Source organism: Parasteatoda tepidariorum, chromosome X1 (genome assembly GCF_043381705.1).
Source record: "Parasteatoda tepidariorum isolate YZ-2023 chromosome X1, CAS_Ptep_4.0, whole genome shotgun sequence".
NCBI classification, from domain to species: Eukaryota; Metazoa; Arthropoda; class Arachnida; order Araneae; family Theridiidae; genus Parasteatoda; species Parasteatoda tepidariorum.
Window position 1 is genome coordinate 32,521,097 of NC_092214.1, and position 27,960 is coordinate 32,549,056.

A 27,960-nucleotide genomic window follows, 5' to 3' on the forward strand; every position below is an offset into this window, starting at 1 on the left:
AATGAGAAAAAAAGAAAATTAAAAATAATACAGAAGGACAACTAAAATTCAAACTCAAAAAAAAATCTGATCAGACTAAAAACAGCAGATCTTAGATTATATGCAGACTTTTAAAATTTTAAAGGCACATTAATAAGATAATTTTATGCAGAATTTGTACACTGTCAACTAGCTGAGGGCTGCAGATAAAGGGAACTAAGATTTTAGAATCCATTTTATTGAATATTACATAATACAAGAAAATTTCTTTTTATTTAAGGTTTGTAATAAATTCTAGTGAAGAAAAAATTATTTTACAATGTAGAAAAAAGTTATAACTAGCATAAAAAAATTAGAAATGGAAAATGGTAAACCAACCAACAAATTAAGTAAAATTATGATATGTTACAAGACTTCCCATAGTTACAAAAATTTTGCAGACATCCATTCAAACTCAAAAAACAAAAATATATTTTAAGCATAATTGTTATCATACCTTTTTTTAAAAAAAAATTATTAATAACATAGAGATTTTATTTTGCCAACTAAAATTGAAAAAAGGAAAACTAAAATGGTTTAATATCAAATCATTTAATTATGCATAAATATCTACAAAGCAAAACAAAAATTATTCACGGCATTAAAAAACATACATTGGAATGTGGGTGAGTATTATTTTAGCACTTCAACTGTATCAAATAAAAATTGGAACTGAAAACACAGGAACAAATGATAAACAAGTCTGAAATTTTGATTTGGAATTTTTTCGCTCAAGCAAACATAATGCAAGTGCAATATTATGCATACAAAATGAAACTTCTCTAAAATTGCACAGAAATAATTCTACATGGACAGATAAAATGTTCCTTAAATTTTTGAAAAAAATTAAGGCAAGCCAGCAGTCAACAAGCAGTTGGTTCCATTAAATTTCAATTTGTAAAGTAAAGCTTTTAAGTCTTGCTGCCCTATGAAAAAATTGTACTTAAATTTCCTTTATAGACTATTCCCCAATGAAAAAAAAAGTTTTTTTAATAAAAAATAAATAAAAAAAGAAATGCAGATTAAACTTTAGGAAAGCAGGGACTAATGCTAAATGCTAAGTGGGTAAAAATAATTTGTGATGTATGTTTTTTAAAATTGTGTAAATAAAAATGGTAGCATGTGGTTTATAGCATGTGGTAACTGTGAATAATAATGAATTGGAAATAATAATTAATTGAAAGTTGTATTTAATTTAAATAAAATTTATTTTAAAACATTTGAAAAACATGGTTGTAGTATTAAAGTATCGATGATAATATAGATATAAAAATAAATTTTAAGGTATAATATTAAACAAATATAAAATTTGCTATTAAATGGATTTTAGACATTGAACAGAGAAGGAAGGGAATCAAGAAAAATTCTTTTTACATAAATCCATCCTTCAAGATCAATTCTATATGTTGGAGGTAAAGGACACCATGTCCCAAAAATTTAATTTTTGAGATCAGATTTTAGCATCTTATAACTTTAGAGGAAGTTGAACATGGGGATCTCGCCAACTGCCTAATTCCGCCATTAATGATAGGACGCAGTGTTTTATAACACAAGATAAAGTGAAAAATCTACAACATGGATATGCTATCAACTCAATTTTAGAAACAAAATGACATGGCGTCCTTTACCTCCGACAAACGCTCTAATTATGATTATAACAAAAGAAAAACTTAAGTTGACAAATAAAATTAGTAATAAATTATAATAGTAAATGAAGAAAAACTATCATTTTTAAGTCCAACTATTTAATATCATTTATAATACATAGTTTTGTCATCAGAGCATGTGATACCTGTCATCTCAACATTATCGATAGACTGAAATATATTCGCATGTAAAGAACTAATGAAAAATAAATTAAAATAAAATATTTCAAAAAGAAAAAATTCCATTTGTAAATTGATTCATTTTAGTATCATTTACGATGTTTGTTCATTCTAGACCCGAAAACTTTAATAAATTCATATTACAATTGTATATTAGTGAATGGCTTTTAATAAATTTATTGAAATTTGTTACATGGTACAATATTTCTTTAGTGAAATGATTAAAAAATATTATATAATTATGAAATGTAAATACAATGAGTATTGAAGCTAAATATTTTTGTCAGTTTAACAAATCTGAGAAAATTGAGTTTTTGATTTCAATTGATTTTTTATCAAATCATTAAGAGATGAATTAAAGTTTTTTGGAAAGACAAATCTGAATAACAAAAGATTTGTTGCTGCATTTAAAATAGTGAAAGACCCTCTTACTTCATACTTTTTTAAAATCTTGTCTGTAAATATTATCAAGTTTTTTCATTAAAGAATTAAAGAGTACTAAAAATTTTAAAAGTAATAATACAATAATAAAAAGTAATAAGTAAAAAAAATTTATAAAGCATAAAAGTTTACAAAAATTTAATGCAATTGGTGGACAATCTCTCAAATAAAAATCTTATGGTTAAAAAACTATATGTTCCCTGATCAGCAAAAATTCGAGAGATTACTCAATGCGATTTCAGAGGGAGGAAAAGGAAGCCTGAAATTGAGAATCTCATGCAGAATGCAACAGAGTTGCATATGAGAGTGCTAGAATCCTTCTCACTGAATCGAACTCAATATACATATATGCAGACCCGCAAGTATTTCAACAAATGTGCAAAATTATTGGCGCTTTTATATGCTACAGACTGTCGGTATGCCATAATGGATTGTGGTTGAAATAATTGTAAAAACGTTGAATAGAACAATGTGAAAATTACGCTTTCGTGGCGACACACAATTCGTGGCGAAAATCGACATGGTAAAGAAAATATATAATTTTAATAAAGGGAAAATGAAGAACTTTTTAAAAACACCCGATGAAAAGAGCACCTTTAAGCACTTTTTCAAAAACGCTAAGCACCCTGTTCTTTAAATAACAATCCCAGCTGTGATGGTTTTCAAACTTACATATAAGCTTCAGGGGTGAGAGCAGTAAGAAAGTAAAAAAGAGGAAATCCAAGAANAAATAACTATATATATATATATATATATATATACACAATGATATCCAAACCTTTGACAAAAAGAGTGTGACTTTTAAACCATGTGATTATAAATCTCAATGACAAATCCCAATTTTAAAATTGTATATGAACCACATGCATTATTTTAAAATCGTGTGAATAAGTATTGCAATATTTGATTTTAAATAGAAAGAATATGAATCCCGATATGTGGCTTTTAAATCACGTGACTATGAAACTCTATATCGAATTTAAAAAATGTGGAGAAAAAAATCATGATGCGTAATTTTTAGAAAGTGTAAATACAAATCACGATGCATAATTTTTAAATCATGTGAAAACAAATCTTAATGTCTAATTTTTAAATGACATATAAATACAAAAATTAATGTTTGACATTACAACCGCATAAACGAATCACGACATAGGATTTTAAACACGTGAATACGAATCGCTGCATAGGGTTTTAAAAACGCATAAATACATATCGCGATATTGGATTTTTAAACCTTGTAAATAAGAATCGTGATGTACGATATTTAAATCGTGTGAATACGAACCGCAATGCGCAACTTTTAAATCAGGAAAATACGAAAATCGTTGTTTGATATTAAAATCTCGTGAATAAGAATTGAAAATTGGAAATAAATATAATTATTTTATTTCAAAGACCAAATTTTCAGAAAAAGTGGAATATTTATAAAAATTTAAAAAAAATAAAAAAACTATTAGAAAATCGATTTTTTTTTTTTTATAAAAAGGCTGAAATTCGAGAGACAAAAGCGAAAAATCTAATCCCTGAAGCTTGCATAGCTACACAAAATTTAATTCATCAAATAATAATCAATAGAACAAGAATCAGTCCTGGCTCTCTATTCTAAAACTGCTTGGCATTAAATTAAAATAACTTTTAACAGATAAAGTATTTTTAACAAATTGGTCACCAAGAAACATGGATATACTTTTGTATTCAACAAATGGAATGCATTTTCTCCTTAAGTAGTTTAGAATTCGGTTGAACTGTTAAACTTTATTAAAAGGTTATTAAGTATAAAATACAATGTAATTGTATCTAAAAGCATTAAATGAAACTACTTTTGAATAATTTTGATCCTAGTTTAAATGTTTCATTTAAACAAAACCTTGATGGAAACTTTTCAAAAATGCCAAATAAAGATTGGTATACTAAATTGATAAGGGCCAATTGCTTGCATTTCAAACACCTGAGATACTATATGCAAGTGAATTGTCATTAAGTACTTACCCTATTTACAGATGCATTAGTATATAAATTAAGCAAACCATATCCTAATTTTTTTTTATTTCATAATATATTTTAAGTACAATTTGTATCAAAACTGTTCTCTTACTAATTCACTTATATAGGAAATAAAAATTTTAATTTCCAGTAATTAATAGATAAAAGTGAATGTAAATAAAGTTAAATATGAAAAAAAATGACACATTAAATTTTGGGGTCTAACACAAATGAAGACATCTTGTTTTGCATTCTTTAAAATATAAAATCGATATAATAGCAGTAAATAGAATATATATTTTTTAACAGTATTAAGATTTAAGGTACAATTTAATGGCACAAGAACAGGATGTGAATATGCAGTGGCAAACAAAAGGTAAAATTCTTACAAAAATACCTTTTCAAAATAACAGAGCTAAATGGTGCTAAAAACTATGTCTGCTGCAAAGTTAAAAGGAAAAAGTGAAACAAAACAAAAGAGAAAAGCTCATTAGGATACCATAGGATTGTAAAACCCTTATTTATCTAGAGAAAATCAACTCACTAAGAAATATTTTAATATCAAAGTCAAAGAAAACATTTATTTTTTTTTAGCGGGGGAGAATTAAATTTCATACAAAAAATTATAATTAATATTAAATTACTAACAAAATCAATAGAAAATAATAATTGTTATTGCAAAAAAGAGAGTTCTAACATCTACTACATTAGTCTTGATGCAGTAATGATAGTACTTGATCTACAAATGACATATTTCACATTTCATGAGTAAGTATATTAGTTAGTTAGAAATGGGCCTTAAAAAACAGAAAGTTCAAGAGATTCTTTAACTTTATCATCATTTTTTTTATGCTATCCATTTAAAATAAGTCAAAATCTTTAAAAAAAAATTTAAAAAATATTTTTGTCTATCATTATTTATATCATATGAATAGAAAAAAAAACACAATATATTTTATCATGAAAATAAGCTTGGTAATTTATTGCTTAAAACTTAAAACAGTTAAGTATACACAAATTTCTAGTTTTTACACAGCAAACTCATTTTAAACAATAATTTGGCAACTAATACTAATTGAAAAAAATTATAACAAAGCAACTAAAATTCGAAAAGCAAATAGAATGTTATGCCTATCTAGAAGAAACAATACATAATGCAAGCAATTTGGAGAAAGAGTGAGCTGTCACTTACTGGGAGCTGTGAAAGACACGTGACAAGGTGCCAGCCAATGGCACATAACTGGATGCATTACAAAAGAAAAGAAAAAATCAGCAATAATTAATGTCTATATTTGAAATTCTGATAAAATATATAACTATTATGAGAACATAATGTTAACTTGATCGCTTAAGCTCCCAAAAAGACACAACAAAATAAAAACAGCAAATCACACAATAGCCAGTCAGTATATTCCAGATGAAACACAATTCTAAGAAATGAAATAAGCTCTTCAAAAATTTTACCAAAGTACAAAACATTATAATCAGCAATAATTTACAAGATAAAGAATCCAAGAGAATGGAAGTTTTTAATATTAATTTATTAACATATTAATAGAAATCTTTGACCAAAGTAAATGGCTGGCGAAGAAAAGAAAAAGTTTCTATGCTCATAAATACAGATCTTAAAGCAGAGGATATTCAGAAACAGAAAAACCACAATTAAAATTAAAAAAATAACATATATTTTATCTCATAAATACATCAAAATGCGTACCAAAAATAATATACAATCATGCCAATTTTATACATGCAAACTTTTGTATAGTATAAAAAGTGTGCAACTGTTAAAATGAGCACATTCTTATAAATCGATTTCAATTCCAAGTGGGGGAAACTATGGCTTGTATACTTTTGACAACTATGTTAATTAAAAAAGTTTCTTTAAGAATTGTTTCTGAAAAGAAAGGTACATCAATTGGACAAGCTAGAAGTGAATTTTTTTACCATTCATATGTAAAGCTACTTTAACTTCAGAAATAGTAAAATTTAAAAGAATTGACAACTCAAAAATGAGGTAACATAAATTTACATAATAGTTAAATAAATAAAAAACAACAAATATTAGCCTTATCCAGCACAGAAAGGCATTTGATATTTTTTCAATAAAAGAAGCGAACTTTTGTGATCTTTTTCTTTTCCTTCCCACTCTTTATATATATATATATATGACTCGGATTCNTATAAGGTTAAAAGATTTGAGACATTATTTCTTTTGTTTCAGTTTAAATAAAAATGTGTATTTTCTAGGTACAACTCAACATAAATTTATTCGACAATTTTATATTGTAACACTGAATGAGAATGGCAACATATAATAAACAATAAAGAAAATTAATGCAAACATATTTTCTTTGATATAACTGACTTGTGATTAGAACTAACTATACTAAACTAAAAGAACTAACAAATTATATATTTCCTCAATCTTATAAAGAAAGAATTCATAATAACAGAGTTCAGGCAATGAAAGTTATAACTCTTAAACAATATCATAATTTAACTATCACAATTTGATTTATGTTTATTAATATTGAAAATGCGATCAATACTTCAAATACAGTCAAAACCCAAAATTACAAACTTCAAAGGAGACACTAAAAATTTTGTGATATTGCTCAGGATATCAAAATTGAGTACTTCAATCAAAAATTTTTTTAAATTTAGTCAAACTTAAACCTGTACTGAAATTTTTAAAGTTGTATAGCATGTATTTGATTCAAAAAACAGTTTCTTCGAACAAAGTTAATACATTTTGATTATTCATTTGTTTTTATGTTTTGCCAAAATTCTGTTTTATCATTGTCTTCAAATACATTTACCTCTATACATATTATTTCATTATTGATTTTCATTCATATTTCAACATGACATCTTTTAATATTTCTGATTCCTTTCAATTAGCACACACTGCAAAACTAGGAAGTAATAACTATCAATTTATATTGAATTCATTTAATTAGCATGTTCCTTCAAATTTTATGGGTAGTTATTCTTATTTGTGCACACATATCTTATAAATCTACTTAGTAAGGAATGGATGATTGAGGCAAATTATTTACAATTTGACAGGTACAACCTCTCATTTCCTTCAAGAAAGGGTTTATAAAAATATTCAAGAAAAGTGTTTAAAATTGGAAGTTCAAGAAAACAATTTTTCAGAAATTAAGAGGGAAAAAACAATTTGGATGAATAAAAAAATTTTTAAATACAAAGGTCACCAAGAAATGTATTCAGCTCATAGAAATTTTTCTAGTATTTGCATAGTAAATGCAAATTCAGAATTTTTGAAGTATGAAACAATCTCAATATTAAAGTTTGATTGCACATTATCATATCTTGAAAGTTTTAAATTAAACTTTGAGATCTTTTAATTAAAAATTCTAAAATATGGCATGCTTGAATAATCAATAGTATGTATGAATTAAAGAAAGGAAATCAGACAGAGACCAATGGGATCACAAAATCTAAAATGAGATATTGTAATCATTTGATCTATTACCTGCTAATGATATGTTTCTGCATGCAAAAAAAATGCAAAATGAAATTAATTTTTAAAGTTATTGCAATTTTACAATGGTGAATAAATAAGAATTAAAATATGTACATTCCAACATTATAGTTTATTAAAAAGTGTGAATCAGACATATTTTCAATGTTTAACAGATTTAAAGCTTTTAAAATGGTTAAATATCAAAGAAACTGCTGGATAGTGTTGGTTGAAGTTTTTAAGTTCAAACACTACTTTTCCTTTTCCACTTATGTTACACTAAGAAATACATGAATAGTTTCTGTAAAAAATAAACTACCACTGTATAATGTAAAAAGAGCAACTAATATCACCCGTGTAAATAAAAATTATGCTTTCCAAAATAGGCCATATATGGGTTAAGTACTTAAAACTCCGAAATTTATTACATTAGATAAAATGGTTTCCACTCCACATTTTAATTTTTCCACATTTAAGACACCACATTTTAATAGGCAATAATAAAATTATGCTAATACAACTTAAAACATTAATCCTCAAAATACTTTTATGAATACTTTAGTGAAAACTTGTTTTAAATTATAACTATTGCACATTTCTATTCATTTTACCACAGACTATCAAGAAATTTATACAGTACTAAATCTATTAAATGACACAACATGCTTCATAACATTGCAAAATTCTACAATCAAAATATAAAATTATAAAATAATGTGGATATAAAAAAATACTATCACTCTGCTTTAAGAGATTTTTAACAATATTCAATAATACAATACATTATCAAAATATTTTAAAAATACATAAGTCTAATTATAAACTGTGACTGAGATTTCAAATATAGACACAGTTAATAAGGTTAAAATGATTTGAAAAATAGCTTCATAATAATTAAACATGTGTTTAACTCTTAACAGATAAGATACATCCCCATTGAAAACCTAGTAGCTAAGATATACTAGCAATCAGTAGAAAATATCAAAATTTTAAGGAATACATCAGGATGTAAAAATTTTCTGACTGCTATTTTGAAGCTTTAATGAAGTTATAAGTTTAAGATTTCTCGAAATTAAATGAAAACGTTTTTAATATTTAAAGATTATTTATGGGTGTGCATTTGAAGTTTAAAAAAGAAAAGCACTGTATCTCACATTTAGCTCAGATGCATTTTAAATGTTATAGGTTAAATGAAAAACAACACTTAGTTGATATAAATTTTTGCAATTCAAAGGAAAATTACAGTTATAGACAAATTAAAACTTGGCAAATTGCTCTTTATTTCATTCAGACAAAGACATAACCAAACAAACACAAGAGGCACATGTTAAGTTTTTAAGGGAATAACACTCAATCCTTAAATAAAATAAGATTTAAGTATTAAAGCAGTAGAAGGGCAAATAGTAAGAATTTAAAAAATTCAAAATAATTTTATAAACAATTCTATTAAAATTTAAACTTTTGAAGAAAAAATTTTTCTTAATAACTTATTTGGACTAACATTGTGAAATTCTCAAAAATATTAAGTTTTTGTAAACCTTTTTGATGTGTAAAAAACCTCCAATAAAAATGTATTTCATTATATTGCACTAATAACATATAAAATGTAATATCTTTAACCCAATTTTGAATGAAAAATTATCAAAATATACAAAATTGCAAATTATTCAAACATAAATTTCAGATTGAAATTAATTTAAAAAATAAATATTGTTAAAATTCAGAAAGTTTCCTGTTGTTAGCAATAAGCCAAAATTACATACAACATGGACATGAGACTACAAGGACGCTTAACATGGTTTGTAAAGTCTGTTATTGCTGTCCATTTGTTGTACCAGCTGTAAGCCAAAGGTGAATATAAAAACTCTTGAAATCCAAAAGCTTCCAAAACTACCAAGAACATTTGCAACTCAAAGACGTCATTCAACTTAAATTAATTATATAATCTTTTCCCAACACATTTTTTTGACGCCATAGTGAATATGAAACAAATTTTTTTTCTGTTATTGGGCAAAGTGTCAAAATGTTTCAAAATTAAGCTTTAAAAAGATTAATTACTATAATAATAATGCGATTTTCAGATTACTTTATTGAAGATTATAAGCTAAGCATAATAATATAATCAATAACCCAGTTATTTATGCATTGTCCAGTGAAATTCAAAGATTCTTATACGATACTATTTTTCTGAAATATTTTTTTTTTAAAACTCAAATATGAAATATGGGTGTGATAAATGGTGATAAGAGGGTTCAAGGAAGTAAAATATGCTGATAAAGAACATATTGGATGCATGACTATTTTGAATAACTTCAAATGTAATTTAACTTAGCACTAATCAATTTTAGAATATAAAACTTATAGAATACATATTAAATACACTTTAGACTTTTCACATTTTTCATTATTATATTACTAATATTCAAAAAAACATTTTTAAAAACTGAAAAACTATAACATTACACTTTATAATACCAAATTTCTTAGTTTTCATAAACAAAAAATATTTATAATTTAAATAATAATATATGTCTAATCACAAATTTGCTAAACTGTTATTGAAAAGCTTGATCATAGAAGAAAAAATTAGATGCTATATTTCTCAACAAATCTAATAAAAAAATTTTTGCTTCTCAGCTTTCCCACACAAATACTAACAATAATATTTCTTTGACTGAAATTCAGGAAAAACAAGATATGTATCTTAAAATTGTTTTACACAATTGTCAATGAAAGAAAGAAATTATTTTACTTACTGAGAACTTTCAAATAAACGTGATAACATTGCAGATAAAACAGGTAAATCTGCCATCACAGCAGTTGTTATAACAGCATTTGCAGAATCATTAGATCGACTTGCTTTTAGACTTCCACCAGTAGAGGGTTTCAAGCCAAGAATCCATACTAGATGCTAATGGAAAAAAAACTAATATATGAAAAAAAATGTAAAAATAAAATTTTGTGAAAACATTTTCATATGATATTTAAAACTACATTCTATTTGCTTAGAGACAAATAAGTTTATTACTTTTGAAAGTATAAAATTTATATAAACATAAAATAGAAAATTAGAAGTTCTACTACAAAAATTATGCAAGAAACACAAATTATTTCCTATTCTCTAAAACTTAAGATCACTTAAAGTTTAACTACAATAGTAATAGTTTTAAAATAAATATGAATATAAAGGAGACCAATAAAAAGACTTACCAAGATAGCCATATATTTTCAACTTAAAAATAAGATAATATTTGGAATAATATTATTAACTGTGATTATTATTATGAACTGTTGAAGTATGCAGTCATGCATCAGCTTCCTATTCCAATTTATTTTCTTTCACGAAAAAAATATACATAAATATAACAAATACAAGTTTCAGCTTTAACTTTTTAACCTTTCTTTAAAAAAATAGCTTTTTGTTAAACTACAATTCCTTCGGAAGAAAATAATGAATTCTAAAACTAATTTAAATATTCATTAAAGAAACACAAGCTTTTACAAAATAGTACAAATATAATAGGGTTAAAAGTATTTCTTACTTGTTAAGATGCATAGACTATGTGTTTATACATAGTTAATTACAAAATGTATTTGGCAGAATATCATTACTATAGAGACAAATTATTTTTTAAGAAAGTACACAGCAGAAACAGAAATTCTAAAGAAAAAAAAATAGCTAAAGCAAAAGAAATTCCTAAGATGGTTAGTTTAAGAAATCTATATTATGCAAATATCGATGACAGGAGCACCATAACTCAAAATAAAAAAATTTCAGCTTGATTTATTACATTGAATTTTGAATGTATTTAAAGAGTAAAAATAAGTATAACTCAATTTCGAACTAATAAAATTACTTATTGCACCTTCGATTTGAACATCCCTCAATAATTATTTTACATTTTGTGTGCTTAGTCATAACTCTAAAGCAGTTTAAGTATAAAAAAAGGTTTTATACACAATTATAAAACTTGTTTATCAAAAAATAATTTAATGCAAAAAATATTTTTTTTTTATTTTTTAAATTATTATTTATTGAAAACTGAATCATAAGAAATACATGTCTTTAAATCATTAAAAATTTTGTATAATTATGTATCAAAATACAAAATTTGATTGAAAATAGCCATACAGTTATTGAGGAATATTATTTAGAAACAATTTGCCTGATTTCATTAAAATATCTTATTTTGTCGTTTAAAATAACATTATGTAAAATTATTTGAAAATTATGTACCTCACAATTCAAAAGTGTTTAACAAATATTAATAAATAATGAATAAATATAAAAATATTTATTCAAGCAAAATTATCTTTAGAAATAACAAGTTTAACGATTTGGTGCAAAACGTTGTCAAAAATATCACCCAAGACAGCGAAATCAAAAACTGAAATTATTGCAGGGTGGACAAAACTTCCAACCACTCTTACAACTAAACTATTGTGGCCATGTTTTCAAAATTGTGATGATTTTGAGGATAAAGAAACTAATCTGTTGATGTAAAGGCATGTTCATTCAGGGAAAGTACGTTTTTGTGTCAGATTTAATAACTTGAAATATCGCCTACTAAAACTAATTGGCATATTTAAAGTAAACCAGTCAAATTATTAAAATTGTATGCTAGTATCACAAACACCAATCTATCAAAACTTATTTAGTTATTTTTATTTCGTGCGCTGTACAAAATCTATTAATATTTATATTTTGTATAGATATAAATCTATTTTACCAACTCAAATTTTAATGCTCGAAAACCTAAACAAGCATTTGACAATAAGGAAAATATTAAATAAAAATTTGCTTGAACTTTCAATATTACAAATATGAAATATATCTTCATAAGTTTCAAGTATTTAGACATAAATAAAATAAACTTACTTGAAGAGTAGTTAAGACAAGATGCCATGCTGTACCTAAAACTGAACCATGACAATGAGCTAAGCTTAACACAGCTCGCATACATTGCAAATTCTTTGCAGTCAACTAAAAAAAAAAAACTAATAGTTTAATAATAATTTTTCCATAAATGAAAAGAAAATATAAATTAAGACATGGATAATGAAAGTTTTTTTTAAAAAAAATCATGTTCCTCATAAAATACTGTTTTTTTTTTTCTTTTTTTGCTTAACACACACACAGCTAGAACAATTACCTAAAAACCTTTCTTAAATATTAAGATGTGTGGTGACATAATGCTCTCAAAAACTGCAGCTGTTATTCTATTTAAACAAATACAATCAAAAAGTTCCTTGATAAGCAAAGTTTCTCCATAGAATAACAGGGGATAAAATTGGTTTACTGTAATGAAAAGCAAAAAGGTAGTACCCTGAATTTTGAGATTTATAGTGTGATGCATTAAAAATATTGTTAAGTGTTATATAGATTCAAATTCGATCAAAACTCAAAATTTGAAGATTCTCTGCAAAATAGAAATTTCGGATATAGTACCTTAATTTCAATATTCAATAGTTCTTTCTGCTATTATTAATAGCAAGCATTTATTTCTTCTATTATTGAGGTAAGATTGAACTAAACTACTGATGATAATTGATAATTTAAAATGATTTATGGTAAGTAAGGTAACTGAGTTAATAATGTTAATTTATAGTACATAATCAGAGAATCTTTTAAATATAATATAAATATATACGTAAATACATACATATTATAATGCATATATATATATATAGTAAATTTCTGATTATCCAAGCAATTGAGAGTGGCCAACGAAGTGAACATATATATATATAATTCGCCGATAATCCGCAAAACGCTTAAAAAAGACATGCAACAATTTTTTTTAATACAAATGATAAATTTCAATATCTATTATTAGCAGTTTTCTTCACATGATCTTCTTATAAATTTTTTTTTTTACTTCTGCATGAAAAAGGATGCTAACTCTTTTTGTTTCCTGATGTTGGAGAGTAGGAGGCTAAAATAAAACACACATAAGTAGACTTCTAACTCGAGAGTTCAGTTTGGAGTACTGAAAAAAGAACGCATAATAGAATCTCGAAACACGAGAGTCAGTTATTATAAAGAGTTACTGCACAGACACGACTTTTAGAAACTCTTATTAATAACAAAACTAAAAAATAAACAACTGACTACAATTTTGAAATCATGCATATGGCCTATATTCAATTCAAAGTATCAATCATATCAAAGTATCAATCAATAATTATTCAAAGCCCTGCTTCATTCTTTTTCTTTTAGGGGTAAAATTGCTGTTTGGGGACCACCCTCATTCATTAGTTATCAATTTTATAGCTGATAAGAGTCCCAAGAATGTGCTACATGTTGACTAAATAAATGACTGAGGATAAATCTTTCCCATTCATAATATGAAGGCAAGACAGAAAAAAACTAAATTTCTTTGCATGCTATCAGTATCATTGCTTTGAATAACAATACGATCCAAGAGAAGAAACTGCTTTGATGGGTGCGCAATCCATTCATTAAAATTTGAACTGCATTCTGCATTTGTAGTAAATCATAACTCAGGTTTTAACTCAGGTTCACCATTTTCACCTTTTCAATGCTCGTTTCTACTTAGATATTGCACTTGAAGCTGCTATGTTTACATGTAGACCCATTATTAGATTACTTGTGAGCACCTAGGCTATGAGCATGAATGTTTGCTAGCATGTTCTTCTCAAAACTTTTATGTATTATGTATTATTCTATCCACGGATAATTGAGAATTAACTGCATATATATATATATATATATATATATAGGTTTAAATTTTTTAAATGATAATTTATAAGTACATGTATATATATGCATATATATGTATATATACACAACAGGGGTAAAAATTAAGAAAATTTAGTCGCAGGTCCAAGCAACCAGGAACTAAAAGATATTACCAGAACTGAAAGTAAGACAGAAAAGAAGAAAAACTGGTAGTAAAACCTTGTCATGAACTGGTAGTAAAATCTTTTTTATTTATTGTTACTTAACTAAAATATTATAATCTATTTATCAATAAATAACATTTTTACAAAAACTGTAATATATAATGCTTTTAATGTTATTTTAAATTCATATTATTGATTTAATTCCACTTAATAAAAATAAATTAAAAATTTAAAAATTCAACCAAAGTGAATTGTAAGAACTAACCATTACTGGACCTTGCTGTGCCCCCAGAGGTAAAGAAGCTGTAGGAAGAGGAGTTCCAACAGCAACAACCTGTTGTCGCATTTCATAACCATCACATCCACCCAGATAAAGTCCCAATGGTAATTGAGATGCTCCAGCAAGATTATTACAATTAAGGCCAGGATGACTTGCATCACTACAATCTCTTATTCTATCTCCTAAGAAACATATCTTAATAAGTTATTTGCAAACTATTTTAACTTTGAAAAAAAATATTCATTCTAAAATCAGAGGCGACACTTGAAACAACAAATTATTGTTTTAAAAAAAAGCATTCTAATTTATTTATTATTTATTTGAAATTTTAAGAAAAATACATTTTTAAAAAAATTTCATTTTATCAAGGACTTTAAAAATTTAAGTGTCTTAAAAGACAGTGTATGAGTTGTAATTAATTATATAAAAAAAACTTTAAGAAACCTATTAACTTTAAACTTAACAATTTTAGAAAAAATCTAATAGTTTTCTTGAATAAACAAAGAAATAGCACCAAATGAAACATAAAATCATAGTATGAAACAACACTATTACCATAGATTTAAATGTGCTGAATATGAATATATTTATTTGGTAAAGTCATTTTGATTGAATGACTACTACTTTTGAATGACACTTTGATTTCTTGATTTCTCAACGTTTGGATTCAAAGTACCAATTAATAATTTCTACAGCATAGAGTGGGGAAAATACATTTTTTTGTTTCTAATAATTTATATTGATTTCCTCAAACTCCTTGTTGGAAAACCTTCATTGTAGTGTTAGACTAATTGCATGATCCTCATAGATAAAAATAAACCTAAAATATAAGATAAAATCTATAATTTAAAGTGAAATAAATCTTGTCTGTCAAAGTTCTTTTCAAACATTATTAATATTCCGTCTCATTAATATTCATAGTTTATTCTTCACTCCAAAGTTTGTTTTTCTTTAACTGTTCTAGTGTTTTCAACAGTTTTTTTAGTGTGCTTATTGAAGCAAGCTATTAGAGAAGCAATAACAAATTTTTAAAAAAAAAGTTTTTGCTGATTTATATTAACAGATCGATAACATAAAAAAAAATTAAAAAGAAAAAAGTTTCGTTCATTAAAAATTGCCCAAAAGAAAGACACTTCCGGAAAATGGACGTCTGAATGTGAGACTTTGTACTGCATATATATATATCTTTATGCACACCCTATGGCAGAATTTTTTCGATCTTTCTGCAACAAACTTCCTTAGAACTAATATTTTGATTTAAGATAGTTTTAATTATAACAACTACTAATTTAAAGTAACAGAAACGTTCTGTTTACAGAAGAAAGTATAGAATAAAAATGTATAAAAAATTTTAATAGTAAAAGTAATATTTTTTTCATTCTTATATTATAGGTGAAGTTCTCGCATTTTGCAGGTGGAAAAATGCAATAATTATTTCCGATTTCGAATTTTGCAAATCGTTACAAAAATGAAAATTTTTCAATAAATTAAACGATAGTAGTTTAAAAGTCGTACATAAATTAAAAATCGCAAAATCTGTGCATTAATTCCTATGCAGAAACCAGTCACAACCGAATTTTTTTTTTTTAAATCTCAAATGAGAAAAAAAAATCATGATTATTTTCTTTCCTCTCTGATGCACAAGAAAGACTTCTAAAAAAAATTCTGCAGAAAAAAAACATCCTTCAAATAAATTATGCAGAAGGGAAAACCAAAATTTTCCCCGTCGTTGTAATTCTGTCACAGGGTATGCACATAATCAAAAAATTTTTTAAATTAAGAAATAAGTAGAAATTCAAATGAATCAAAAAATACCTTTACTGTCTGTTTTGAGTAAATTTGTATTTAATACCGTCAGAGTATAATGAGGAGGCAGTGAAGCTTTGCACATGGCTGTTATAAAAGCATCTCTGGGTATTGTCATATTTAAGGTACCGCATATACTGCTATAAATTTGCATGGTCTTGAGTATATTTTCAGTAGCAGTTTCATCAGTGCTATAAAATAGATATATAGAATAAATAAATATTTGAATTCGAATAAATATTTAAGAAAATAAATATTTGAATTTGTAATAATGGATACAAAAGAATGCTTTAAATAACAAAAATTATATATGAATAAAAATTGTAGCATATTTAGTTTAACACATCAACAGTGACTAAAATATGATATAAAAATTGTAAAGTAAATATTAATAATGGGGAATTCCTCCCATTCCTGGCCTATTGTATTATAGTGGAAACACTAATTGCTGACCACCAAACATTCTTTATTATCCTTTCACTAATTCTCAGAATCATTTGTTGATGATGATCTCCACACTTCCCCTAAATATTTATGAAAATTACCAATTGCTATTACCAAATTGTCAAGCAATTATGTGGTTCTTCTATAATGAGCTTTTGATTTGTTTGCTTTTTAAACCCATTCTATTTTAAAACCCAGAGATGAAAGTAAAAAGTAAAAAAGTAGTTTAATTTAAGAGCATATAAAAAGCAGGAGAAATTGAACATTGAAATTGAGCACCATTCGATTTACTTTAATCATAAATCTAACACATAACAGTTTTAATAATTTGGAAACTTAAAAGATAGTGGTTTTATGACACACAAACAAAATATGTATTACATTATCCATTGAGTGCTCAAATAACAATGTACTATATAAAAGGATCAATTTAATAAGCACAAATATTCCAAACTTTGTTATTTTCTTACCCTATTTGTATTAAGTTATCCCATATTTCATTATCTTATAAATAAATAAAAAATGTTGTCAACAATTAAATATTAGGATAAAATATTTAAGAAAAAAACAAAGTAAAAAAATTTTAGTAACAGAGATAAGTATTGACAAGAAAATGAAAGTAATATTTGACACATTTTAATACACACTGAGTTTAAAAAGATCTATGTGTTGAAGAATTTGAATAAACAGAACACTACCTGGCATCGATGAGTAGCGTGAATGCAGCTAAAAGTCCACACCATGTTGAATTTATTATTTGTTCTGAAAGCTCAAGAGGACAATCAATATCACATATTTTATCACATACAGAGAGTTCTGAAATTTGTTCTGTCAATGATGTTTTTTCAGGCTGTGATAGAATAGTTTCCTCACTCTCTGTTGTACCAGTTTCACTTGTTAAAAAAGCAGAAGATTGTTTTTGAGGGCAAATAATAGTTGCAATACTATTTATAACATCAAGAAGGCAAGCATATGCTACGGAAATTCCATAACCTTCAGGAACAGCTGGTGCTTCTAGCCTGTCCAACAGATCTAAACTAAGAATTAAAAAACAATTAATAGTCAAAGCTTAAAATGCAAAAAAACATTAAAGAATTCAAAACAAATATGTAAAAATAATTTTCTACATAACAAGATTTATCTAAGATAGATTACATGTAAAAAAATCTCACTGTAAAGCACCTTTCATTCCATGATAAATTTTGTAAAGGAGACAGGACTACAGCAGCACTCAAATTTGATTAAGCACTCTCTATGCAATTCATAAAACTGTTATTCAATGTCTAAAACTAAACAAACATTCTCTTGGGTATTGAAAATTCCATTACTCTTATCATAGTTACTTCAAGGTCAAGTTGAAACCAGAAGTTGCCTCATAAAGAAGGAATGTTGAGTGAAGAAAGGTAGAAACTTAATGAGAGAAAGTGAATGAGTAAAATCTGAATAGTGCTTGATTTTTTTTTCAATTGCCTTTAATGCCATACACCATTAGTGACGATTTTGCCATAAATTCAAATGGGTGTATCTATGTTTTTGGGTGTAATTACTATAGACTTTTTAAAATTTCTATGCTTTTAATAGTATAAAAGAATTAAGACTAGTGCATTTGAGTAATCACTTTTTGGTATGCTCGAAGCACAACAAATTCATCGTAAATTCATGTGATTTTGTGAATAGTTTTTTTTCCAGCAGTTTGTATATTACTAGGGATATTTCGAATAATTTTTAAATTTAATTTTTTTAAATGATACAATTAAGAAATGCAAATTACCACAAGTCGCCTCAAATTTAAAGCTGATTTAGTTCATTTTTCTTGCCATATGTAGAAAAAAATTATCTGTATTTTGAAGGTTTCTGAATTTTAGAAGTATAGATTTTCATCATTATATTGTAACTTGGAGATGTTGGATAAAACTTGAGCAGGTTCAAGGTATTTCAAGTCGTATCTAGAACCTGAATATCTAATTAAAATTTTTATGAAGTCACAAAAAAAAGAAAGTGGCAACAAAGTTACAGTGGCAAATGGCTATCAGTCAAACTTAAAATTCAGGTGTTTATAGAAAGCACATTCAGTAATAGATGAGTATAGAAGACAATGAGGAGAGAAAAAATTGAGAAAACTGATAACTAACTAGAAGCCATCATTGAAAGAGGTAGATTATATGCTCTCAAATATTTTGAAAAAAGAGTTTATTTTAAGTAAATCTTAATAAGATTGTTATTGTTCTTTAAAATCATACTTTAAAGAAGTATATATTGTTTCTTTAAAATCATTACTTTTTGGCTAAATTTTAATTTTCCTCCCATTGCACAAGCCAAGATCAAACTGAAACTAGGAAACAAATAATTATGGTAAAGGATAAAATACATATTTAAAACATAATCTAGTTCTGTACTCATTTCACTTTACTTACAGTAATAATTATGCCCCATGAAATGAATTTTATTTTCTGAAAAACGAAATTTGCATTTTTTTTCTTGTGACTACTTACCCATCTAAATTATAATTTTTTTTCTTGTGACTACCCATCTAAATTATAAGGTTCTTTAACTGGTCTCTTACAGTAGTGACAGGATAAACAGTTTAAAAATTAAACCAGTTATATTGCATGCAAAAACTCTTGCAATTATTTTATTAAATGAAATGCAGAAAAATTTGAAATCTAATTTTCTAAATATACTGAAAAGTTTCTCTAAAATACAAAACTGCTTGTTATTTTTTAGAACTGATTAGTCAATCATTTCTTTTATTACTATGATAAAGTACGTTGTATTTCTAAGGCTAAGATGAAATTTCAATCAAAAATCTAAGGTTAATCCTCAGTGGCAGATGGATCATGAGTTAGAGTCCCCTTGCCGACAGTCTATGGGAGGTTTTTGTGGTTTTCCTCTCCATGTAACGCAAATGTGGGTTAGTTCCATCAAAAAGTCCTCCATTAAGACAAATTTTGTCCAATACTTGATCTAGAGATTATTAGTTCTTAAAAAATAACATGTAAAAAGAAAAAATGGTTGATGATAAAGACCTTATAAGGCTAGGACCTTTGTAGTGGTTCTGTTGAGTGTGACAAACAAAGCTAATCCTACTGGCTTTTAGCCAGCAGCAAATAAAACAATTACAGAGAAACTTTTTTCACAACTTTTCAAATTGTAAATCTTATCTTTTTCTTTAATTAAAGAATAAGAAATAAGACAATTATTTTGCCTTTCTTTGAGATTAAAACTAAAGAGCATTTTTTCAACATTACTAAACAATACTTTTGCAAAACATATATAATCTGAGTATTAATATACCAAGCCTTTTTTTAAATTTATTTAAAAAAACAAATGAAATTTTTGTTCCTTCAATTCATCTTGCTTGCTGACAATTAAAAAAACTTCTTATACAACCACTCACAGCTTTACATTTTGTTTTTCCACTTCATAAGTGGAGAGAAAAAGAAAATTTTAGGGACTAAATTGGTTTTACAAGACATAGTAAGCAACAGTTAGTTTCATTTTCATTTTCTTATAAGAAATAAACTTTAAATTTTGATTTTCCCATCATCAAAATTGTATAGTAAATCACTATTTTGACTTTGAAAAGTGATTACTCTTCTAGAAAATAATACATTTGATAACTATTCTAAATTGAAGATTTTCATCGATATCAAAAAATATTTACACATTACAAAGTTAAGGCACAAGCAATAAAATTATTTCAAAACAGTATGCAAATAAAGTGCATTGATAAAGAGAAATAGATGGTAAGGAGAGCTTACAATACTGGTTTGCATGTTCCAGAAGGAACTGGAGTTATAGGAAGCCAAATACCACGATACAAAAATCCAGCTTGTGGTGTAATGCCAGGACCAACAGGCATTCCTGCCAGTAAAGCTGGAGATTGACCTTGAACAACAGATGGAGGAGCTCCACAGCCAACAGACATGTTTCCAGGGAGAACTGGATTGGCAGTACTGGGGATGATAAACATCGATTGCACATAGGAACCCAAAGCATTAACAATATCCTTAAATATTTTCGTACTATGAGGTTTCATATCATATGACTGGCAAAATGACCTAGATGAAAAACAAAACTTTTTAGAACAATTAATTAATGGTTGAAATTCATAACAAAAAATAAATAAGTTGTTTTTAATGTGAAAACAGTGCTAAATTAATTTTTATTTCCTGCCATATTAAACAAGCAATAAATCATTATCAATCATAAAATTAAATGCATCTAATAAAAAATGTCGGATAATAAATATTATGAAAAAAAGTAGGCAAATTAATTAACTAAATCTGTTTTAAGCTGTAAATCATTTTATCGACCCCCAGGATAATGAACCATTTATAGAAATAGGGGACAGTCTCTAATTCAACAAATCAAATTATTTGGTTTTTGCATGCATTATTAATTAAAATGAAAAGAAATTTAACAAAAAATCTAAATTTTTTGACTTTTTAAAATAATTATTTAAAATCCACAATTATATTTGAAGAAATTGGGATGACTTGAACATTTACAAAAATCAGAACAAAAGGCTAAAAATCTGGACCAAAAAGAACAAAATATTTATCAGGAAAATCAAGAATATCAAGATAATCAAACACCTTGCCTTCTAATGCAGCTATTAGAATTAGATATTTTTATTCTGGCTTCTAAAACTAGAGGATTTATCTAGTGTAGTATTTTACAACTAACAGACAGTAAGAATCATAATTAAAAAAATTATTAATATGAAACAATATTTTTAAGAAAGAAATATTTTAAAAGCATTAATTTGAAATATTAAGTTATATCTAAATTTTAAAAATTTAGAAGCTGTTTTTGTTAGGAACGATCTTTACATAAATGATCGTTACATCAATTCTAATGTTAAGTTATACTAAAAAAAAATCAGAATAGTTTATACTAAAAAAAAATCAGAATCTAATTTTCTCTAGGCTATTAAAGGTTTCTTTACATTAATGCTCATATTGAAATCAATAGGAAAGTTACTTAAATAAATCCTAGCTGAAAACTTTTTGTGTTATTTGAAAATTTGTGAAATTTTGAGACGCAAAGTAAAATGCCAAAATCTAATAGCTTGAATAAATAATATTACAACTAAACAACATTGGATCAAACAAATATATTTACTAAAATATTTTTTGATTTCAAATTGTTTAAAAAAAATATTAATTTACGAACTAGGCATTTTTTCTAAATCTGGATGTTATTAAACTTATTTTAATACAGAATTGAAACAAAAAAGTCAAAATTATTAATTTAGTATTTGCTTTTTAACAAATGTTTAAAAGAAAGAAAAAAAATACTTATAAGTGCAATCTCTAAAAAGGGATAGTAGGAACTAATGGATAAACAAACATAGGATTATAAAAAGAAAAAAAAAACTGAACTTTTTTTTTAAAAACATTGGAAGAAAAAAATTACTTTATCAGAAATCAAGATTTCATAAAAGCAAAAAAAATTAGCACAAATTAATATTGTTTTCTGTTTATTTATTTAAAAGAGGGCATTTTGGTTTAGCCATTAGCACCATAATTTTATAGATTATTTTTGAATTCATAATAAGAGGTCCAGAATAGCCTGGTTGGTAGCGCACTGGGCCCGTATCGAAGAGATCGTGGGTTCAATCCCAGCCGCCCGAAGTCTCCCCGTGTTGTAAATGGTGACTGATATACATTAAATCTGTCGGGTCACAAAATCCTCCATGTTTCCATAACAAATCAATACCTCTGGGGGTACAGATCCTGGAGCTCCCTTGCTTTCTGGGTTGGAATTAAAATTACAATGATACAGAGTTGGACATAGGTAGTTGAAAACCCAGAATTGGGTAGGCTGTTCAACAACTGTTATAAAATTAAAAATTCATAATAAGAAAACTCTATACAATCTAATTGTTCTAGACCAATCTGATTATAATTTTAATGCAAAATATATATATATACATAGAACTCCTTTTTATGGATATAATCATGTGAGCTGATAACGAGATTATATCTTTTCATTATTTTGTAATTTATTTTTAAATAAATTTTTTTAAATAAAAAAATTTTCAAAAATATTTTATTTTAATATTTTTTCTTCCTCTCTTTTCATCAATTTTTTAATATTGTTTTCCATATTTTTTTATATTTTTAACATACATACATATATATATATATATATATATACAGGGCCCGCGCTAAACATTCCCCACTTCGCAAAATGCAATAAAATCATAAATTTAGCAAATCAAATAAAATTTTGTTTTGGTAAATAGTTTTTCCACAGGAAAGAAAAATTCATACTATTTAACTTGATATTATTTAATCAATACTATTAAACTTGATCCTCAAAATTACGTCAAAAAGAATTTTTCTAAATAAATCCGTGTTTTTTATTTGATAACAGTAATTTTCAGTAGATGCACCACACAACCATTTAGAACTGGGTACAAATAATATAAACCTGAAACAAACTATAGTAAAATAGTTTTCTATGGGGGAAAAAATAATAAAAAAAAATTCTAAAATTTTTTTTTCGAAGACTTTCAAAAATTAGCAAATACTTTAGACAGATAGGTAGGAAGACTATTAATGTATAGTCTTGTTATTTTCTTAAAAAAAATAAGGATGTGTACAAATATAGGTAAAATTTTTGAAAATGAGTAAATTAGTTATCAAGCAATTTACTTCAAATTCATCATGATCATATTAAAGATCTTAAAAAGAAAATTGTGAAAATTTTAAGCTATTTCAATTTAATTTATTTTTAAAAAAAACTTTAACATAACGTAGTAAAATAATTATAGCTATTTCAGAGGTAACAGATTTATACCACGTCAAAAATTTCTCTTACTTTAATAATTCCGGTTGTATGCACATTTTATGCAGTACCTCTAGGGCTAATGCACGTTGCCAAGGCGGTTTGTCAACATCTAAAAACTTTACAACTAAAGAGAGAAAAATTTCACACTCAGTCACCTATAAAAAAAATTAAATGTATTACAAAGATATAAAAACAAATTATAAATTTTTCAGGCAAAAAATATATATGCATACAGTGTAATCAAGCAAATCATCATTTGACAATTATGTCAATACCTTTTAAATTCCTACATATAAAAACAAATTGAACCCTAATTTTTGTACCATTGATTAAATTGGATGCAGCATGGAAAAAAAATAAAGCATTTAATAGATATTCTACGTATGCAATAATCTAAAACAAATTTTGAACATTTGCAATCAGTCTTTTGGTCTAACTGTAAAAGTTTTTTTATTAGGTGGTACAGTGAGTCCACTACACTTTGAAAATTACAGGAATTTCGGATGCAGTAGTTTCGAATTCCTGGGTCCCTTTATACTAAAGGCAGGTCCCTTCTTAAAAATTGAATTCTCTACTATTTTATTCATCTATTAATATGCCATTCATATTTATTCTTTCGACTGATAAATAAAACAAGGAATTTCAAAACAAGAAGAGTTATATTGTAACAATCAAGGCTTTTAATTAGGACCTGCATCGAAGAAAAGCAACGATGTAACATACGACTTTTCTTCTTCAGCAACTAATAAAGAAAAAATATATATACTTATATTTATATAAAGCTCGATAATAATTTTGCATACTACATGCTATTTTTCTGAGTGCTGGAGAATCATGCCTCCCCTCTATGATTTTTAGTGCATTTGACGCACTATACATACATAAGCAGAATCAATTGTGATTTTTACATGATTAGTTAAAATTTCATTAGTTTAATACTTGATAAAAAAACTAACTAAATTTTTAAGTAAATTTAAATTAATTTTCATTTGAAATTTTCAAACAAATATTATTTTTAAATGCGTAAAAAATTTCTTTCTAAGGCCTATAAATACTTTTTTCTCTACATTTTCTCTTCACAAATATTATAAATGAAAATGTATATGGCATTTAATAATACAAGTTCCAAAAAAGGACACTGGCATTATAAATTTCAAAATACCCAGTATAAAAATGTTTTAAAGCATTACAACATTTTCCTATAATTTGGCTTTTCGAACCCTAAAAATGTAAGAAAATTGATAAGTCAGCTGAAATATCACAAATAATTTCTTTTTAAAATAACATAAAAATTTTTTAAGTAAAATTATCACTATAAAATGTGAAGTGGCACTACCAAACAGTAACTTCAGCTTTGACAGAAATGATTGCTGAGCACATTGAAATAGATAAATATATATACATATATATATATACATATATATATATATGCATACACAATAAAAACAAGTATACAAGTATTACAAAATAAAATGTAACATGGTAATCAAAGTACATAATATATTTAATACTAAGAAACTTACAAGTATTTTATAGTATCTTTGAATTAATATGGATACAATGCGAAGCAAACGCATAGAAATTGGAAAATATGGTTTATCAGATGTAGCTGCTGCAGTACCAGAATTTTGCACCCCTTGACGATACTTTATGTTGGGTGAAAATAACTTTATAATCAAAGGACACACTCTTTCTTTCAGCAAAAAGTTGAACTCTGGAAACTAAAATTTTAATTAATTTTAGGTTTAAGCAATTAAATGTATTTAAACAAGTAGTTTGTACATATTAAAAAAAAACTTTAGTTTATATTCAAAAACATAATACATAATTATAAAAATAAATTTAGAGAAAAATGTATCACAAAATAAATAAAGTTATCAAATACGTAATAAATTAGCAACATACAGATTTTACACAATATGTTTAGAACAAAAATTTCAACAATGATTAGATAAAGAACTTTAGAAAATTTGAACTGTAATAAGACATAAAAACATTATAATTTTAACATAAATGATACATAACCTTAAATATTTAATAAATTTTGAAAAGAAAACAAGTTAGATGTGCAACATAAGATTCTGATTGAATATCAATTTTTATTTATTGTTTTATAAAAGACAATATAATTTTAATTGATTTACAAATTTGTCATTCTCTGAACAAATATATACATTGTATATATTTTGAGATTTTGGAAAAAGTAGTTAACTGCTCAGATAGGATATGCAAAAATAAAGTCGCACTACATGAATGACTTAAGCTAAACACTTTGGGTCTAAAGGTAAGCCATAGTAATAACTATGTAGGTTATTTATACAGCATTAACATTTAAATATTGTTTCAATGCAATTCAGATTTTTTGAAAATTAGTTTCTTATAATCCTAGTTTCAAAGTATACACACATGAGCAACAGATAATATTTTCGGTTAAAAAAAAAACAATCTTTATTAATAAAATAAATCCTTAAAAACTTAATGAAATATCTTTAAATTTTTTAAAAGATTTTTTAGATCTCAACTTTTAACTTTCAAACAGCAGTACAACACACATACAAATGTGCAATACTAAATTATACGGCTAACACCATAAATATTTCCAAATATCAGCACATCCATATATTAGCCACTAGTATAATTTTTCCTTGAAAATTTACTCAAAATTTAAAAACTGATTTTCTCAAATATTCAAAACTGAGCCTTGATAGCTCAGGTGATAGAGCAATCGCCTTCCGATGAGATGAACCGGGCTCAAATCCCAGTGACGGCTTAGCAATACAAATTCCGTATCCGGCAACAGACACAGTGCAGGCATAAAATATCATCAGTGGTAGACAGATCATGGGTTAGAGTCCCCTTGTTGTCAGGCTAATTGTGGGAGGTTCTTGCTGTCTTCCTCTCCATGTAACGCAAATGTTCCATCAAAAAGTCCTCCGTGAAGGCAATTATCTCCCAATACTCGATCCAGGAGTTCCCCTATCTCCTGGATTGGGTTCAAAATTACAACGCTACATAGTTGAACATTAGTAGCTGTAAAACTAAAATTAGGATGGCTGTTCAGCGACGGTTATAAAATAAAATAAAAACTGGTATATAAGCAAATGTTAAAAAAAAAAATAAATATATAAAAAAACATTAAATATGGTATCCTTGTTTGTAATTTTAAACATCTCTTTCAGACTACCCAGCCATCTTACTTAAATGTTCATTTTTGTTCAGAAATAGATACCTATTGATAGGTCTACTGGTTCTTTTCTTCCTGCAATTGTTCACACCCTCTTTCCTTCACAAAGCTTTTCAACTAACCAGTCCAGATTGACATTATTAACAGTTCAATTAGGCAAAACGTCAAAATCGTTTGAACACTAATAATAAGAGTTACCTGACTTCATAAGCCAACACTTTTTTCTATCTGATTGCTATTTTATTAGAAAAAACCTCATTAAAAATACTTTTAACCGACTGTCATTTTTATCTGTTTCCTTTCCAGCTGCTATTTTTGGTATTTTATTCTCAACAGATATTTTATGTATTTACGTGTTTTGGAATGTATTTCTTTGGGATATTTAACAATCTTGCTAATCCTTGACCAACAGAGAAGTATTTTTGTTGGCAGTGTCCTTGTGGAAATTTGGAGGAAGGTATGGATCTGATTATAAACAGATCCTCCCCTTTAATCTTTTTAAAATTTTCTGAAATCCCTAGGCGTATATTTAGAAATGTATGGGAAGTGTAGTCAAAAGAAATAGTAATATGAAAAATAGGTTACTTTAAAAAAGACATCTGGGAATGAAGACAGAATAGATTCAAGTAGTTCTAATCCAAATGTTCTGGTCATTTCTGTTAATCCAATTAGCCAAAATGGTTGATCAGCATTTACCAGCTGAACTAAATCCTGCAACAAAATATATGATTAGTATTAGTTTTCAACTTATAAACTAAATAATAAGAACAAGAACTAACTACATTAAAACAGCAGATAAGCATTTCTATTTTCAACT

General features: G+C 26.2%; 1 protein-coding gene across 4 annotated transcripts in view; it reads right to left on the minus strand.

Annotated features, from left to right (window-relative positions):
• Window positions 1-27,960, minus strand: part of LOC107445936 (Mon2 homolog, regulator of endosome-to-Golgi trafficking) — a 67,202-nt gene that overhangs the window by 25,054 nt on the left and 14,188 nt on the right. For 2 of the 4 annotated variants that reach the window (XM_071187609.1, XM_071187610.1), the window contains exons 9-18: window positions 27,729-27,854; window positions 25,483-25,680; window positions 23,990-24,114; window positions 20,920-21,219; window positions 17,857-18,195; window positions 16,724-16,905; window positions 14,894-15,090; window positions 12,641-12,745; window positions 10,518-10,672; window positions 5,464-5,511 (exon numbers count right to left, since the gene is read on the minus strand). In XM_071187609.1, coding sequence (XP_071043710.1) covers window positions 5,464-5,511; window positions 10,518-10,672; window positions 12,641-12,745; window positions 14,894-15,090; window positions 16,724-16,905; window positions 17,857-18,195; window positions 20,920-21,219; window positions 23,990-24,114; window positions 25,483-25,680; window positions 27,729-27,854 — 1,775 coding nt within the window. The remainder of the gene's footprint in view (window positions 1-5,463; window positions 5,512-10,517; window positions 10,673-12,640; window positions 12,746-14,893; window positions 15,091-16,723; window positions 16,906-17,856; window positions 18,196-20,919; window positions 21,220-23,989; window positions 24,115-25,482; window positions 25,681-27,728; window positions 27,855-27,960) is intronic. The other 2 variants (XM_016060444.3, XM_016060445.3) reach the window with 1 other exon arrangement.